Source organism: Rhinolophus hipposideros (genome assembly GCF_964194185.1).
Source record: "Rhinolophus hipposideros genome assembly, chromosome: 7".
NCBI classification, from domain to species: Eukaryota; Metazoa; Chordata; class Mammalia; order Chiroptera; family Rhinolophidae; genus Rhinolophus; species Rhinolophus hipposideros.
The window spans coordinates 37,592,520-37,612,348 of NC_138053.1; the positions used below are offsets into that span (position 1 = coordinate 37,592,520).

The 19,829-nt window shown below is 34.9% G+C and overlaps 1 protein-coding gene across 4 annotated transcripts in view; it reads left to right on the plus strand.

Moving 5' to 3' along the window:
- The window catches only part of MCTP1 (multiple C2 and transmembrane domain containing 1), a 493,160-nt gene that overhangs the window by 277,472 nt on the left and 195,859 nt on the right, over nt 1-19,829 (plus strand). For 2 of the 4 annotated variants that reach the window (XM_081053522.1, XM_081053524.1), the window contains exons 8-10: nt 4,504-4,581; nt 9,243-9,413; nt 12,333-12,463. In XM_081053522.1, the coding sequence (XP_080909648.1) occupies nt 4,504-4,581; nt 9,243-9,413; nt 12,333-12,463 (380 nt within the window). The remainder of the gene's footprint in view (nt 1-4,503; nt 4,582-9,242; nt 9,414-12,332; nt 12,464-19,829) is intronic. The other 2 variants (XM_081053523.1, XM_081053525.1) reach the window with 1 other exon arrangement.

Consider the following 19,829-nt stretch of genomic DNA (forward strand, 5'->3'; position numbering starts at 1 on the left):
AGTACTTTCCATTTGGTTGTATTCATCCTTCAGTATTCTTCATTAACCTTCTTCAATCTCTTGAACTGTCTTATTTTTGAATAACAAATATGCAAATTGAAAAGATCGCTTTTTTGTATCTGAGGGACAGTGGTCTGATGTCTTTTCTCTGAACATATGTTGAGTGACAAACAAATTGGGTCATAAAGGCAGAGCCTTTAGGGGTGATTTATTTCACTAATGAGGAAACTAAGGCCCAGAGAAGTGATGCCATTTCCCTGAAGTACCTAAATGATATCATCAGGACCAATAGTTTTTTCTCTCTCTCAATGTCATGGAAATAAATGTTTTGGTGAAGACTTAAAATAGCAGAGTTCCTTTTTGGTTGATGATGAATAGAGTTGTGATACATAATAGAGTTACCCCTTAGTTTGTCTTTATTGACACCCTTGCAAATTCTTCTTTCATTATGTGACTCTTCTCCTCTTTTTCTCCTTAAACCATTGATGGATGCAGGTGTTTGAGCACTGTGATGTTGCTGTTTTTGAGGTCTCATTTTGCCAAATCAGTGACCAAGTCTTCTTTGCATAGTATGATCTTGCATATTCACATGCAAAGGTCACTCTGACAAGTGAACTCATTGCTCTTTGCCCAAGCAGTACTTGTATTTTGATGAACTTTTAGAGGAGATGTTTATGAAAGGAGGTTTTGCAGAGACATTTTTAGGTATACAGAAAACCTAAATAGCTCCGATAAAATCTTACATAAAGAGCATATGTGTGCTTTGTGAGTTAAACAGGATGTGATTTAAAAGAAAAATTGTATCTACTTATTTATAAGGACCAGTACACGTGTACAGGAGATAGCAATTCAGTTGCACTGATTGAAACTGAATCCTGGTGAGAACTCACTTAGTGAATGTCAGTGCTACTTGCTATATCTTAATTTTCTTGAGAGCAAAATAATAGAAAGAAAAGACTGAAGTGATACAGGGATATTCTAATTCTCCAAAAGCATAACATTTATAATTCATCAAAATACCTTATCTTAGGACACAAAACATTAAGCAATGGGTATGGTAATTACCACGTTTCTCATGAGAATAATAAAAATTATGTGAAGCCAGTTGGATTACACTAAGTCAGAATTTCATTCAAGTCTTTTAACTTCCCATTAAAGGATGGTAACTTAATACAGTTCTTTCAAATATTTGGTTCATTTAAGTTTCTTCCCAGTTATCTCCATTGACAGACATTGAGATTCTGATGTTTGTTCAATAACTGAGTTACTTGAACAGACCATCTTATGAGAACATTGTGGTAAATTAGAGAGAAATTTTAGTACTGTTTAAATGGAAGGCTATGCCAAGATATCTCATATAAAAAAAAAAAGGAGAAATGGATCATAATATGAAATAGGCAAACAGTACATAGAATATGGAGCAATTTGGAGTTATGTCAGAGCACCACATTATGGCAGGGTCAGACAAAAGTGTGATTGGAGAAGACCCTGCAGACCAAGGAGAAGAGGTATCGGCTGTGTAAAACAAGAATGTGATCCCAGGCCAAAGTGCTTACATTCTGAACAACTCATCTGTAGACATACATCCAACACAAGTTCAGCTGTTATTTCTTTCCAAGGTCAGCTGTTATTTCTCTCCTTAGTTATGAAAGTAAGACCCTCAGAAAACACCCCCACATATTTATAAGTTAAAGTCTCTAAAACAAGTCTCTATAAATCAACCTCAGAACTCAATATCTCTTTACCATATTATTGGTGGAAACTTATAGATTACTTTAGCAGACAAATGATAACAACATATATGATGATTTTTCTTTTGTATACATTTTGAGCAAATATAGTAAAAGCCTAAGACCTTTTATTTGACCACAATTAAGTTTATGGAGAGTAGTTAAAAATTTGAATATATATATGTATATATATTATTTTATATTATAATATATATTATGTATAATATATATATAATTAATATATATATAATATATATATACATATCTATATGCCGTGTTTTCCCGAAAATAAGACCTAGCCAGACAATCACCTCTAATGCATCTTTTGGAGCAAAGATTAATATAGGACCCTGTCTTATATTATCTAAGACCCGGATTTATATTATATTATATTATATTATATTATATTATATTATACCTGATCTTATTGTAAAATAAGACTAGGTCTTATATTAATTTTTGCTTCAAAAGACACATTAGAGCTTATTGTCCGGCTAGGTCTTATTTTTGGGGAAACACAGTATATATAACATATAGATAGATATAGATATAGATATAGATATAGATATAGATATAGATATAGATATAGATATAGATATAGATATAGATATAGATATAGATATAGATACAGATACAGATGTAGATATAGATACACACACATATATATCTTCCCGACACCATAACTTGTACCAAGAAGCAATAGAGATAGGAAAGAAAGTTTAAGGATAAGAACCAGGAGAATTTCTCTAAGGACTTATAGTGCCAGTTAATCATCTTCTCAGACAAAAAGGATAAAAGCTTTATTATTAGGTGATACACTTGAAACTAGGCTACACAAAGCACTGGGAGGATTTTCTGTCAAAGCAATCGTGTTTTGAGAGGGTGGACGGCTGTAGAACAAATCTCCTTGTTGGACTTCATCATCCAGGTGCAATTCACTGGAATAAACTCAGCAGGAAAAGGAAAAGATAGAACATGTCTGTGCCTCGGACTGAGCTAATAATTGCTTCATGCTCCAGGCTTTGCCACACAAAACAGTCATTCTAGGCTGTCATTATCTCTTCTTTGTAGTGTCTTGTGAATCATTTGATTAAATAAAAGCGTGCACCTCTGTGCTAAAAATAGAGGGAAAGACTGACTCCACACACAGCTATTGTAAAGGCACAAGCCACGTCTTTTCATTTCAGTTTCACAGTGTCTGGATCTCATTTGGAAAGATTAGGTTGTACACAAGTAATAAAATCCAGAATAACAAAAGCCAAGGATTATTCGCACATACCAGGAGATGGGTATGACTGAATGTTCCTTTAGCCACATGTTAAGCCTAAATAGATTTTTTTTAAATTTTTGATCTGTTTTTAATCAGGATATTAGAATAATAGGATATCTCCTCTTATTAGTGATCCAGTTTATCAAGAAATGGAACTAATAAACTTTATTAAGTAGAATTGTAATATAGAAGTGTTCTCAATTTATATGCAAGATTCTACACTTCACAATCTTATTAATAGACATTAGACTATAATTTCTTATGTAGTACAGCTAATGCTCAAATGCTTTACTGAACAATAGATCTATCACCACCTGCTGACTTTTACTTCCGCTAAGCCCCTAATTCGCCTTTCTCAATAATCAATACCCAAGAATAGATTTCATCTAAATATATGTCAAAATATTTCAAAAAATCCTGCACAAATTAACTTTTTCTTTTATTTTTTTGTATGATGAACTTCTTAGGCTCTGTCCAAAAAATGAGATACAGTGGGAAAAATCATCAATTAGGTACTGGCAACCCCAGATTCAAATTTCAGCCTTGCCAATCTGTAGCCATTTGGCTTTGAGCAGGGTATTTAACTTCTCTGTGCCTCAGTTTCTTTATCTTAAAAATACTTGTCATGAAAAACACCACACTATGAAAACTCCAGCACATTATATCTGTTCAATACATGTTTATTTCTTTCTGTATAATATAACCTGTCTTCCAGACCTGTCTAATCTAATCATCCCTTTTAATGTTATCCAAACTGATGACTCACTGCATCATACTATTGCTTAGGAACTTTGTCTACCTGCTCCAGACAAAGTCATTGAATACAATCTTTTAGCTCCACCATGATAATTCCCTCCCAGTATTTCTTGCTTACCTGTATCTTTCTTCATCCATTCCTTGCTGCTCTGGGCTGTAGTAGGAAAGGGACCTTTGGGTTTTGGAAAGCAAAAGCAACAAAGGTAAGTGTTATGTGGGGCAAAAGTTCTGTTACTTAGAGATATCTCCTTAATCGTGACAAAGAATTCACCTGTGGAATGCAGTTAACATGATCATTGCTATTTTCTGTCTGTGTAACATTGATTCTTCTGGAGACTTATCACTTTTGTGACATTGGAAACCATCACCAAACATTTTTGAAGCAGCAGACTTGGGAATATGATTCTTTCCGTGATTTCTCTCACTACATTTCTTTTTTCTGCTACACCTATTAACAAAAACCTGAAACCACTCAAGTGGGACCCATCACCATATAATCTCAGTCTTTTATTCTCTTCACCATCACAGTGTTATGCTACGGAAGAGAATAGTAGCTGGAAATTATATGATTGCATTATTTATCTTCATTGTGCTGGAAGACATTTTCTGACAGTGACTTAAGAAGCAAATACTTATGTTTTTTCAAATAATGTTTTTTGAAGAGTAATGCTAAACTCTGATTCAAATGAGGTGTTGCTAGTGGCAGAAAGCTTTCCCGTACAGCTCTGATCGTTCATTTCCATCCAGACGTGTGGCAGGCCTGCTTTTCCTGTACTGGGCTTCTGCAGAGCAGAGCTTCAGAGTGCTTATTACCAAAATATACAAGTAAGTTCAACCATTAAGTTTATTTATTTTTTCTGAGCTTGCATGAGCTATGAACTCTCATGGGTGACTTACTGTTCTGAAAAGCCATTCCCTATCCTAACCCCTTTTATACATATGAAAAGCAATTGAAATCTTGAATCCCTTTACAAGGAGTAATATGCATAAACTAATATTCTCTTTAAAACGCTAGCTCACTAATTCTATAATCTTAGTAAAGATAAACATCATTGACTAATTGCCTCAGATTTTGAAGTTTATATTGTTACCTGGTATCTTGACCTTCTTTATTAAATCTGAACTTGGATGAATGTTCCTTTTGAGAGAGGATCTCAAACTGGTGTGTGAGATGCATGTGGGGACCATTTGGAAATGCACGAGCAGCTCTGCTCCACAGGAATGGAGTCATGTCACGTCCATGAGGCAACAGCCCCCTAATTTCAACAAATTGCCCACGAAGACTTGGGAACAACTAGAACTTTAAAAAGTTTGAAGATTCTTTGTTTTGTGGACTTGGTTCTTTGCTCTGAAGCTGGGTTGATTTTCTTTTTTACTCTTCCTTCCCTTTTTCTTTCCCTCCTCAAACAGAATTCTATTTCAACAAAGACGTAGTTGAAAACATTACCTTAAATAACTAAGTACCAGCTGGCTGTACTATGTTAATTTTATTGAGGAATATCTTGGATTTGTTTAACATTCTGTCCTTTAGGTGCTCAGTAAGTAATTCTTGGTTGACTGATCAATCCTTGAATTAATATGTATTATTTAGATACATCCTCTGAGGAAAAAAAATAACAAAAGGAAGAATATAATAAACAAACTTGGCATAATTTTTCAGTAGGTCCCTGCTTTTCTCTCTAAATTCTCCAAATACTCAGACAAAGATGCTTTCCTAATCAATAAATTTAGAAACAGGACTAAAGAAGGACTTTAATTAGCATATATTGTATCCATGTCAGAGGGTGGATAATATTATAATTATAGAAATTAATAATAGTTATTAGAACATAAAAGACCAGTGTGCATATACCTTAGAACTTTGAAAGCAGAGGTTCTCAAACTTGAGCATGAATCAGAAACACCTCAAGTGAGGGTTGGGCCCCACTCCAGGACTTCCGATTCCGTTGATCTGGGCTGGGGCTAAAGAATTTGCATCTCTAACAAGTTCCCAAGTGACATTGATGCCATTGGGCTGTGGGTCACACTTCCAGAACTTTGCTATACAGAAGAAGGGAACTTTAAATAGAGAAGCAAGTGACTCATAAAGTACTATGGTGGACATTAAAGCGAGTGGTTTCCAAAGTTTTTTGTTTTTTTTTCTTTTTCAGTTGTGGAATTCCACTTGTCATCACCCCTTCAATAAGCTCCCCAAAACCTTGATTTAAAAAATAACCAAGAGTAATAAATTACCATCTTAAACAGGTTAAATACTTGCTTACATTTTTTTTCCTCTACCTTAGCCCCTCAACATACAGACCCCATAACGTCCCTTTCCGCAACACATACAGACGGAATAGTGTTCTTAGTACACTTGGGGCCCCAGGGTACAGTCTGCGAAACCATAGAGAAGAAAACATGGCCAAGTCACATAATCAGAAATTACTAGAAAGATGCAAGTGGGCGTTTACGTTAAGCCCTTATCTTTTCCACTGTTGGTAGCCTAAGTTTATCTTTTACCCCTTTACCTTATAGTTTTATTTTAAGTTCCTATTCTTCACACTTAAACTAAATATTTATCTGTTTCATGAGTATGCAGTTAATTAAATCAAGGCTAAATTAATGGAGTTTCTTTTTAGAAGAGTATGGCTTAAACAAAAAGAAATGGTAAAGAGGGAAAAATCACTTTAAAAAAGTTATCTTATTAGTATGTCTTTGGAGCCACACCCCCCCCCACCCATATTATACTTTAAAACTTTTACACCTTAATTTCCTTAATTTAGGAAATTAATCACCTTAATTTCCTCGTTTATTAGCCCTATTTTTGTGTAGCGATACTCTCCTTCCTTCTCCCCCTTAGCTTCCCAAGTCATTTTGGGAATGTTCTTCCAGGTTATAGAAAAGCATTTTTTAACAACTAATGACAGTAGGTAAAGCCTCCATTAACTTCATCTTGTTTCTCTGAAAGCATGAAGAATCCTATGGAAGGCATTCTTTATCCTTCCCTTCCTGTAAGTCAAGTTCTTATTCTCATGTGAAAAATGGGAGGAAGAGCAAGCGAGGAAGGATTTCAGACATGGTATCATTCAGGAACCTGGCATAGCTTTGCTGATTGAAGATGCTATGTAACCTAGACTGTACCCACCTACTATTTGACTGAGTTATATACATGACTTCTGCTTCTAGAGTGCACGGAAACTGTCATTAAATATATCCATCAGCAAGCTGAAATATTGCAAGTATGAATACATGTGCTTATATCATAGAAAAGTAGATTTCATGTATTAGCCATGGAGGAAAATCTAGCCTAGAATGTTGTTTCAGATATAATCAACTCACTTAACAGGAGAGTACCCTTTAGCAACATTATACTTAACCGATGACCTTTAAACCTAGGAGTCTCTGCCCTGAACATCAATAATGGGAGAAGCTCAGGAATAAAGGTCACAAGTCCTGGGCTCTGGTCACACATCTACCATTTATTAGCCCAGCCACTCTGAGCCTCAGATTCCTTATCAGTAAAATAGGAATAGCGGTTCTTGTCTTCTTACTCCATAGGGTTTTAGTGGAAACCACATGATATAATATACATATATGTACTCTTAAATACTAAACCTCTATCTAATTGGGTAGTTACTAACTCCTCAGTCTTCACTAAGATAATTATTTCTTGTTACTTGCCAAAAAGACTGTTTTTCTTCTTTCCTTCTTTGCCATCTACATTCCTTAACTAAAGTTTCAGACCCAGAGTTTAGAACCTGTTTCTCTAGAGTCTGCTGTTACAGGCAGTCTCAACAGAAGTGGTCAGTTAGATAGATAGATAGATAGATAGATAGATAGATAGATAGATAGATAGATAGATAGACATTGAAATCCATTGCTGCATTATATAATAAGTAGTATGAAATCTTAGAGCTAAAATTAAAAAAAAAACAACCTTGAAGATCACTTGGTACAATGAATTCTAAACAATTATTTTAATCTAAGAAATCCTTGGTTCAAAGAAAAATCAATGTGGAAACGCAATGTGCAAAACAGATGGGAGCAGAGGGGCTCTAGATGAAGTAGGCATGGAGTCCTATGAAAGTTACAGGTGCTTCGTGAAACCTGTTGCATTTCAGAACACAGTTGAACAATGCTCTTGGATTCATAGAGGTGAGGGGTGTGTATGCAAAGTTCCACATTGATATCAATAAGGCAATGTTGTTCAAAATTTGCTGACAACCACAGCAGGGAAATACGCAATGTAATGAAGAAAGATTTCCACTGAAATCTTTAAATATTAAAAGTATTGTCTCTTGGAGAAGGTAGTTTTCATTTTCCTAATAAAAGCATCCTGAAATACATGAATTTTGATGATGACAGATAAAAATGGCTATGGCATTACTATGGTATGGAAAACAAGTAGGAATTCAAAGTGGGAGGGGGAGTTATACAAAATAAGTTATAACTTTATTACATTCATATAGATGGAACGAGGCCAAAAGTAGAGCTAATCCATAATTTAGAAGTGGAGTAAGTTGAGGTTGAGAGAAATGTTGAATTTTGTCATGAAATGACTATAAGTGAAGAAAACATACTTGACAGGATGAAATAGCAATTTTAATAGTACTTTTTGGTTCTGAATCCAGACTGTAAAGTTATTAACATTTTAGCCACTTTCTTTAGCTTGTTTTACATGTGAGTTAGTTCAAAGAGATTATATGGTCATTTTCAGTAGACATGTTAATTTTTAAAATTTCTGATTTGGTTCCCTGACTTGAATATTGTGACTTAGAATTGAGCATAATAAAAATCATTAAAGAAAATACATGAATACTAGAATGAGAAATAAATCCAGAAACTTACCTGTCAATGTAAATCATATATAAATCATATATTCAAATTTTTAAAATTTGTGATGCAAGTTTTAAAATTAAGCAAGGCATTTCGGATGGCCATTTTGGTTTTGTTTTCTGTTCTGTGGTACCTTAAATAGTTCTTCAGTGAGCTGAAACTCAGTTATCTCTTAATATGGCAATACAGACGTTTTTGAATAGTCTGACTAGAACTTGTAACTAATTACACAACTAAAAACCACCTGTAAAATTAATTTGTTACATGAAAAAAATTCTCAAAAAGTCCATAAGTAATTAAAATTAAATATCACATTGTAGATGAGAGCTTTGATATTTATAATATTTTATACTAATTTTGACACAGGCATATTTGACAAATACGCAAATGTTCTCTGATATTCTTAAGGTATCTACATCTTGTAATTTTAAGAGTTGAAAAATTAGACTATTTTCAGCACTCACCTCTTTTACACAACAACCTTAAATTTTTCATGAGATGATATTTCATATTTACTAATTTATAATTAATAAATTCTAATCCATAAATTATTTTTATTTTAAAAAAATAACTACCTTTTTTTAAAAATTATAACAGGGGAAAATGTAATGCCAAATGAGGCATTTTTGTTTAAAACACATTAAGCTAACTCTGTTTTCCTTTGCCAAAAGTTTCAGACCCAAAGTTTACGTCTCTCAGACGTACACAGAAAATCACATCTTTGGCGTGGAATAGTCAGTATCACATTGATTGAGGGGCGAGACCTCAAGGCGATGGATTCAAATGGGTTGAGTGACCCCTACGTGAAGTTCCGGCTTGGGCATCAGAAGTACAAAAGCAAGGTGACTGTATCTCTTTTGTGTTCCTGTCACTATGTGGAAGGCAGTGGTTGGTTAAATGATTGGTTAACAGCCATGATTTGAAAGAGGACACTAGATACTTTTTTAAATGCTTAACAGAATTTCTTTTGAACATCATGTCAGCAAACAAGACCAACTGTATTGCATTTCTTTATGTGCTATGTGACGCTCCGTAACTAGTTAAGTTCTCTATGTCTCAATTTCTTCATTTATAACACAGGAATAATGGTAGGAACTATCTTTAAAAGGAAAAAGGCTGGAACAAACCTAAGTCAATGCCTGGCCCGTAGAGTGCTCAAAGAGTATTACAGGCTACTACCCTGTTTCCCCAAAAATAAGACCTAGCTGGACAATCAGCTCTAATGTGTCTTTTGGAGCAAAAATTAATATCAGACCCAGTATTATATAAGACCTGGTATTGTATTATATTATGTTTATTATATTATATTATATTATATTATATTATATTATATTATATTATTATTACATTACAGTACATTACATTACATTACATTAAAGACCCAGTCTTGTATTATAGTAAAATGAGACCAGGTCTTACATTAAATTTTGCTCCAAAAGACTCATTAGAGCTGATTGTCCACCTAGGTCTTATTATTAATGAGGAAACACGGTATTATTACAACTAATACTAGTATCAGTACTAGTGCAAATAGTATTATTTTATATGCCATAAAAATCTGTGTACATTACTCTGAAGTATTTTATTCAAACTGACTTGCACCCGTGCAGATTGCAAGTTGTTTTAAAATTTATTTAGAAAACAAAGGGCCAAATTCCTGCTCCCACTACTAGCAACGTGCCATGAGGCAAGTGACTGCCTCTTCATGCTCCAATTTCCCCATCTGTAAAAATGAAAATTAAAATAATGCCTACCTAATAAAGTTATTGAGAAGATTGAATGAATATGTTATGCATGTAAAGGGCTTGGAATACTGTCTTGCCCATAATAAATACTCAATAAATGGTACTGGCAGAAGAAAGAGGAAGGTAGCAGCAGTAGTAATAAGTATATTGTGTAATAACAATTATATTGGCAATAATCGTATATTAAATAATCATATTATCATATTGTTGATAGAAATAATAATAATTAGCAAAGGTCATAGTAGTCATAGTTGTATTTGGGACACATATCTTATCTGTGTTGTATCCAAATTCAACCTCTTTAATGGTCAGCTTCTACAGCTGGTATTCATAGGCAGCTTGGGACAACTGATCATACCCATGTATTAGAAATCACATTTTACTTTGATAGGAACATCTTGGCCTTGACATCATTATTTTCATGAAATTTTGATAAACAGCCTGCCTAGTCTCCTTCTGGCCCAGGACGTTTTCATCAGTATCTAAGGTAGTTAGAAATATTGCAGAGGTGATTTGTTGGTTACCTTACTGAGTGCTGATTTCTGACCTGAGGGAAATTATATCAGGAGGACAATCCTAAAAAAGAAAATTGAAAAATTAGGCTCCTTATGACCAAATAAGTAAGACAGACCGCTCCTCAAAATACCGAAGAAGTTCATCTCAGCCCAATTATGAGACATTTGAATTATCATAGCATCCATCCAGTGCCATCTTTTTTTCTGCATGGGTTTAATAACAGATTTTAAAGCAACTACTATTCCAAAAATAGGTACCTATGACCACTTCTGTCTTGTCCTTTATCAATTAACATCATTTCCATGTTCTGATAGGCTTAAAACATGACTTATTTTTATAGTTCTGCTCTTTAGGTATGAAATATGAAACCCAGCTATGGACACGTGTCTCTCTTTGCTCTTTCTTTCCATGATCTATTGCTGATTAATTTCAGATTATGAACTTTAAAAATTGTGATTCATTTGCATTACCTGTGCACATAACATACTTCATTGCTTTCAAAGTCTTTACATCTGAAGATCTGTCTGCCATACATTAAACAGAGAAAAGGCCACAGCATGCCCTCCTGTTAAAAAAGAAAGAATGGGGAAACAAATTTGAATGTCGTTTAACCCAATGGTGAACAGAATTTTAAAGCACATCAATATGGATCACTTTATTTATTGATAACACCAGGTGTCTTACCTGAATACTTAAAGTTACAAAATTGCCTTCAGATAAGGTGTCCATATGCAACATTGAGATTACACACACTCACACACACATACACACACACACTCATACTAATTCACAAACATTTTTGAGATATTATTTTGTGGAAAGAGAGCTGAAGCTCTAATCAAAGGCTTGAGTTAGAGTCTAGATACTAAAACATATTGACTTTGGATGGATCACTTAAACTCCAGGTCTCAGTTCCTCCATATATATAAAATGGGGATGATACATCAGCACTACAATTTTAAGGTAAAAGTCTACCTGAGCACCCCAAACTCACTAGCTTTTTTCCCCCTGCTCCCACAGAACTTTATTGTCTGTCGTCTGTTGTTTTTCTTTTCTGAATTTTCATGTATTCAGCTCAGAATTCTCATGTGTGGGGGAGTAAGTTAAAAAAAGAAACTCTGGAATCCTCATCTTTTTTTATTATGAGATGATAGACTATGATTTATTAACTGGTTATGTAAAATAAATGCTAGTATCTGAGTGAGCTATTTCACTTATAGATGATTTGCTTTTCGTATATAATTCATATCTTGCATATGTTATTCAAGATGATGAGGGAGAGACTGGTTTTCAGGACATATTCTTTAGAGTTCTTTCATATAATATGCAGTAAAAATACCAGAGAGCTAATGACTCGTTTCCATCATTTCTGGAAGCTTTTGTTCAAATCTCACACTTACATGTTCTTCTAGACAGTAGCTAAAGTTGATTTAATGTCTCAAGTTAAATTTTTTAAAAGACTGATATTTATGAGACAATAATGACATTTTGGTTTTCCAGATTATGCCAAAAACTTTGAATCCTCAGTGGAGGGAACAATTTGATTTTCATCTCTATGAAGAAAGAGGTGGAATCATTGATATCACAGCATGGGACAAAGACGCTGGGAAAAGGGATGACTTTATTGGCAGGTTCGTGCAATTTGATATTTTTGTTTCACCCCAGAGAGGGGGAATTTTGTTAAAGAATATTTGCTGTAAGTGTGGTTATTGTACATAATCCTTACTGTTTTGAAGGAAGGGATCTTACCATGGTAAGGCAGTACTTGATGAACTGAAAAACAAATTTGAAGACTGACCAGTAGGTGGCAGTTTTGACCAATTGATGGACAAGGTGTCCAAATTTGATATTCAGAAAATTTCCCCAGATGTCAGAAATACTGTGCGTAACAGTTATCAGAGTTGAGAATGAGAAATCTCACTCGATATAAAATACTTAAAGGAACAAATAGCATGTTCCTAGGCTGTAAGTGATCTGAGATCATTACTTTCCATAAAGTATATTGTGACTGTAAAATGCATTGTTTCCTACAACTCCCTGCAAGGTAAAGTATCTTTATAATCTCATAGGAGTTCATAAATCAGTGGAGTCCCCAGGTTTTAGTGACGGAAGCATTAAGTGAGGCAGATCCATGCTAATCTGACAGTGCTGTGAAGAAAGGGCTATTTTGAGGCTTACATGACATCCTTCTACAAAGACAAAGTTATTTTGAATGACTGCTTGATTATATGAATTGTTTTCTTACTTTAAAGCCTATTTTTTAAATTTTTTGGTAGTTATATATGTATCTTTGGATCAAAACACACTGAAACTTGACAATACTGAGATAAAGTATGCTGGGCAGAAGAATTTGTTGGTTCAGAAACTTATTCAGCGTTTTTTTTCAAGTTTCTCTTGTTCTCTTTGGATATATCACAAGTTGAAGTAACAGTATATACATCTGTTAACACACTGAATACATGTCACTGTACTTATACATCTATGTTTCTGTCTCCCTCAATATGCTATGAACTCTGTCAAGTAGGTACTGTCTAGCTCTTCTTTGAATAATTAATTCATTTTCATAATTTATAGCAACATTAGCTATATTTGGTGACCAAAATAATCAGAATGACTGTCATGTGTAACTTACTACCTCAATCTCATTACCGTATATTCAAAGTTTCTTATATCTGTAGAATAATGAAATAATTGGTAAAATGTACTGGTTTCCTGTACTTTGGGATCCATATTACATGAAGTCCTTCTTGCACCTTTTTCTTTTTCCCCCCATAATGATGGATATCCTTTTTATGTATTTTTTCTTTTTTTGAAAAGAATTTCCAAACTGGAAATTATGGCAATTCCTTAGCCTATTTGGTACTGACATTTCCCTTTTCCTCGCTTAATAATATGAATTCTTCAAGGACATGTCTAATTATATTACAGAAACAGTTAGCAGAGGTGGACCTGTTTATCTCACTTCACCTTGTTTCTATGGGCTTATCCGTATTTTGGCAAAATTTGAGAGAACAAGGACAAATGGCTGATCTGAAGATCATAGCGATTGCTCTAGATCAGGGGGGTCCAAACTTTTTTCAACGTTTTTCACCGAGGGCCATATGTGTTAAAATACATAAGCAGCTGTACTTCACTCGAGGTGAAGTACGTATTGCCTCACCTGGTTTATTTAAGTAAAAATATATTTTTGGAATTTGCTGCGGGCCAATTAACAATGGATCATGGGCTTCAGTGGCCTGCAGGCCGCAGTTTGGATACCCCTGATCTAGATGACGGGGGAGCTATTATAGTCTTACGACATTTGAGGAAAAAAGAGAAGAAATCCATTTGTGGAGCTTCTGAGTTGGTGAACATGTGTAGGTGCTGGGAGAATGGGGCACCCTGAGAGAGCGCGGAAGCTCCGTGACCCTTCCCACATGCATCTCTTCCATCTCGCCATTCCTGAGTTATACCCTTTTATAATAAACTAGTAATCTGGTTGGAAGTGTATCCTCTATTCTTGTTTTTTACTGTACCTTCATTACCCACTAACTTTTTTAAAGGACACTATCTAAATTAAGTCCCAAATTTGAGAACACTTGTATAAATTAGATTATCTACATAGACTAGTTTATTGTGTTATAGTTTAGTTATTGTCCACTTTATTTTCCAGTTTTGGTCACATATAATGATTTTTGCAAATGTGTTTTGTGAATATCTACTCAATAACAGGACTTAGTTTTCATAATGAAGACAAGATTGGCTATAAATGAAAGAGCCACTTGCAAATCTGGAGTGTCAATATGGTGAAAACTATTTTAACAGTGAACATGACCCCACTCCCATTCTCACTTGAATCCAAACGGTTAGGCTTTTGCCCCCTGTAATTCATCAAAACTGCTCTTGTCAAGGTCTCCTATGACCACCAAGTTGTTAAATCCTAAGGCCAGTTTTCAACCTTCATCTTACCTGACCCAGCAGCAGCGCTGCACTTGGCTGATCACTGCCTTACCTTAAAGCATATTTTCTACTTGGCTTCCAAGACTCCAGACTGTTTTCCTCTGACCTCACCACATACTCTTTCTTGGTCTCGTTGGCATATTTTTCCTCACTTCCCTCCTGTTTTAGTTCTGGAGAGCCTCGGAACTTACTCTTTCTGTATCTTCTCTGTCTATACTTGCCCCCATGTTGACTTCAGCCATTCTTGTGCTTTCCATACCATCTAAGATTGACAATGACAAACTACAGCTCTACTTCATAAGTCTTCTCTGAACTCCAGGTTCCCATATCCAACTGCCTACTTGATATCTCCACTTCAGGATCTCATAGGCTTCTCCAGTTTAGCAGGTCCAAAGCCAAACTTCTCACCTCAAACCCCCAAATCTGTTCTTCTTTCAGGATTCTCTCGTTTGCTGCTGACATCAAAAATCTTGGAGTCATTTTTGATTCCGTTCTTTCTCTCACTGTCATCAAATCCATCAGCAACCTGCTAACTTTTCCTTCAGAATATATTCAGAAGCCACTCCTCTCATCATCTTCATCATTATGAATCTGGCTGAAGCCTCCATCAATTTTTATATGGACAATAGCAATAGCCTCTGTAAAATGATTTTACTCCTCTGCTGAAAGCTCTTCAATTGTTTCCTATATTAATCTGGGTAAAACCAAAATCCTTACAGTGGTTTGTAACGCTCTTCATGATCTGGCCTTATGTCTGTCACTCCTCTGCCCTGAACTTCTGCGATTCTGTCCCTCCCTCTCTCCACACTCTTCCAGCCTCTTTGCTCTTTCCCAAGCACACCAGACACCCCCTCGCCTTAGGACACATCCCTCAGTCTGTAACACTCTTTTTTCAGGTGTCTATCTGACTTGATTCTTTACCATCTTTAGGTCTGTGCACAAATGTCACTTGAAGGAGGTATCCATACAAACCCTATTTAAAATTGAAATTTCATTTCCTTGACATTTCTTTTCCCCTATCCTGCCTGCTCCATTGAAATAATCACTATTTGACATACTGTGCATTTCCCTTATTTATGTTATTAATATTTATTTTCCATCACCACAATGTAAGCTCCATGAGAGTTTTGTTCCATGAGACTATATGAGTGTTTTGTTCACAGTGCAATCCTCAAAAGTATGTGATATATAATAGGTGCTCAATAAATATTTGCTGCTCTTTAATTTAAATACCTGAAGCTTGATTTAATACTGGACATTATGGTTCTTTCTTCTCCCAATAAATACAGAATTTGACACCAGGCATTGATGCAAAGGCAATTAGACCAACATGCCTTAGTGGAAGGTACAAAGTCTCAGAGTAATTGAGGAAAGATATTTGCATGTAATTCAAAAGGGGAGAATTAATGAGTTATAGAGTAAATGTGTCTGAGTAATATTTATGCTTAAAAAAATACTGAAGTGTTGTGTTTGGAAAAAATAGCCTATGTGTTTATCAAGATACTAATATCACATTTTTTTCATCATTATGATATCTCAGAAGTTAATACCATCTAGTTGTTAAATTTTACGTAAAAATAAATTTACCACAAATAGAAAGAAACGATAATAATGCTTTACAGCGTAAAGGGCACCATTGCATTCGTTAGCTCAAATTAGGGAATAATGAGTGTAGTTCATCTACCAATTTTACAGATGCAAAAAGTGAGGCAGAAGGAGGGTTAGAGGTTGCTCAGCCAGACTCAAATCCAGGACTTCTGACTCTAAAGTCTGTGCTCCTTTCATCTTGGTCTTATATTCAGTATGTTCTAAAGCCAGTAAGTACTCAATAAAATGCTGAGTAGTCAGTAAACCAACTTAGGTGGTTGCACCGTACTGCAAGTTTCAACAACAAATTTTACCTGTTGCTGAACTACAAATTTCAAGTGAAGGTGAAGTAATGTTAATCTGCGTGTAATTATTTAACTTTCTGATCACCTGTGTTTTGGCAAGCAAGACGGACTGCCACCTTTATGATAATCAGCTAATAAATCCTCATGATTGTTACAGTTTTATGCAGAGCAGTAATCTGAACAAATTGGCTGCTGACAGCTGTGGTAAATTGCCAAGAATGAGTGCTGTCAGAGAACAAGTTGTTTTTATGAATGTGTAGAATAAGTAAATCCTATGTCAAGCAATTTTATTCAGTTGGAGTTCTTCACAATCCAATATAGCAAGATTTATAGCATTATTTATTAGTGTGCAAAATGCTTGTTTACCTGTAAAATAGCATTGATTTGGAGTACGTATATTTTAGGTTGTTGAATTGCTACTGACTTTATTTGTTTCATTGTTATCAGGGCCGCCACTACCCATGAGAACAAAGTGCTGCAGATGTAAGCTTGAGTAGAGAGCTCTATTTCAACAAATTTTTTATTAATGATATATGATAAAAGGAATGTATTCCAAATGGGAGAGTTGTGGGTGAAGAGCAAATGCTTTCAGATTCTCCAATCATGAAAATAAATCTATACCCCTGTACTTATACTGAAAGAGACTATGGGATATGTAGGTGCATACATAGGTGTGTTCAGGTATATTATGGCAGATAAGGAAAAAGGCTTTTGGTGTTGGATATTAACTGAATGAATGTTTCCTGAAGGTTGAAGGTCAATGCCTTTGAGCCTTTGGCATTCTATAGATTCTAATTTGCAGTGTTGCTTATTTGTTACAGCAATATTACAATGATTCTTTTACTTCCTCCATAAATGAGGGCAAGGGCAATCCTGCTGCATTATTAATTTGACAGCACAAAGACAGCACGTCAGAAAATTATACAGTAGAGTTTTTTATGAAATCATTATATTTCACCATTTTTCTTACTAAGGATTGAATAAAATATTTCACTCGGGAGATAGACAATATTTAAGTAAGAATGTAGTGTGTCACTGATTCTTCTCTTGGTTTTTCAAAAACCCAACCTAAACCAAGTATATTAAGATTTTAATTCATTTGCTTTCATGGATTACTATTTTTCCGTCTGAAGATTTTCTCAGAAAATTTATACTTTTTGCAATATTTCTTATACAATGGGCAGTTTCCAAAGACAGTTTCCATGCATCAGTGTGTGTATATTAAATAGTTTATCTTTGAGTCAATGAATGGGAAATTACACAAGCTTACAAAAATATGCTCTGATAAAGCAATCCCCTCAAGGACAACTGAATAGTGAGAAATTCTGAAAACAGAAAGGTAATAACAACATTTGCATTTTGTAGTGTCAGAGAAGATGGCGATGGAGTAAAAACTTCTGCGTAATTGTGAAATTTGGAAACACTTTAATGGTTACATATTGAATTCTTTACAATCCAAAGATTCCAAGGAATTAGGTAGTATATTGATTTATGATATAAGATTTTACAATATGTATTATTAGTTTTACTATGTAAAGTAGTTCCCATATAGTAAGAAATCTAAAAAGCTTTATAGCTTTATTGTTAAATGTGGTCAAAGTTATGTAAAGTATGGTTTTAAAAATTACCCCCACCAAAGAAATTCTGTAGAGGCCCGTGTTTCTGTTCTGAAAGCTTCATTTTTAAATGTCTTGCTCTTCATGATCACGTCTGATATAATTAGCTAGTTACTTCAAGGCACAGCATACACTTAGAAGTTCATTGTTAAAGAGAGTGGACGTAAGTTTCTATTGAAAATATTTTCCTTGATAATTTATAATTACTTTGGCTAAATTCTTGCTAGATCTGAATGTAGCCCCACTGGTGTGTAAACCAGAATGACATCGACTCCCCCAGGAGTAGGTGTATCTGTTACGCATATTCTTGTTTATCATTCTGTTCCCTTGTGCTTGTTCAATTAGCATTATCTTCAATCCACAGTTTCTTTACTAGAATCTTTTAAAGCCAATTGTCCATTTTGTGAAGATTAGTTCAGTTAAAACTAGATTATATAATCCATAAATCCACTTAACAGGGCAAATATGAGCTGCAATTCAGTAAAAGCAAGTCAGCAGGTAAGGGGGCCGTTGACAACCTGTTCAGGTTATGCAGCTCCTACTCTCCTCAAAATACTTGAAGGGCATACTTGTGACATATATGCTATATGGCCATCTGTGTTAACGAATAGATAATATATTTATAAAACTTGATTCTTGTCCTATTTTTAAATTAAAAAAAAAAATCCAGGGCGGCCGGATGGCTCAGTCGGTTAGAGTGTGAGCTCTGAACAACAGGATTGCTGGTTCAATTCCCACATGGGCCAGTGAGCTGCGCCCTCCACAACTAGATTGAAGGACAACGATTTGGAGCTGATAGGCCCTGGAGAAACACACTGTTCCCAAATATTCCCCAACAAAAACCAAATTTTTTAAAAATCCAAACTGTCCTAACATTTACTTCCTGCACTGCAGTGGACTCACATGTATATACCCAGGATGCTGATCACAAGGCTGGTTCATCTGGTAGGAACATCATTGATCACTGATTCAGGCATGGCAGATGGAAAGGCAGAAAATAACGACAGAAACACTGACATTTCTCTTCTCTTAGAGGGAAATGTCACCAAATAAATGTGACATATTCCTTTCATGTGGCTAAATCACACAGTTTTTTTAAAAGTGCAAAGAACTTCAAGCTCTGATATGGAAGTCCGGAAACGTAATTTGAGGTCTTAGCATCACTAATCTCTTTGAGCCTCAACTTCCCCATTTGTGATTACAAATTACAGTAGCTCTGGAATCTTAGTTTTGAGTTTGTTTTGATTCTTCTATTGATTGGTTGATTGACTGATGAGTTCGATTCAGTACAGGTAGTAATTTTTTTAAATTTCCAATATTAAACTAGTAAGGTATATGTAATAATAAGACTACAACACGCTGGCTCTGTGGTAGATCTGAAAATAAGAATGTGAGAAACTAGAAGCCTCAGAAAGGGCTGAATCCCCAAAATCTAAGAGACCTGACTCATAAGGTACTTATTTAATAAATAGTTGATGAATTAATGAATGAATGAATTAGTGAATGAGTGAAATGAGTGTTGGAAAAAAAATCACACCACTTTCTAGAGA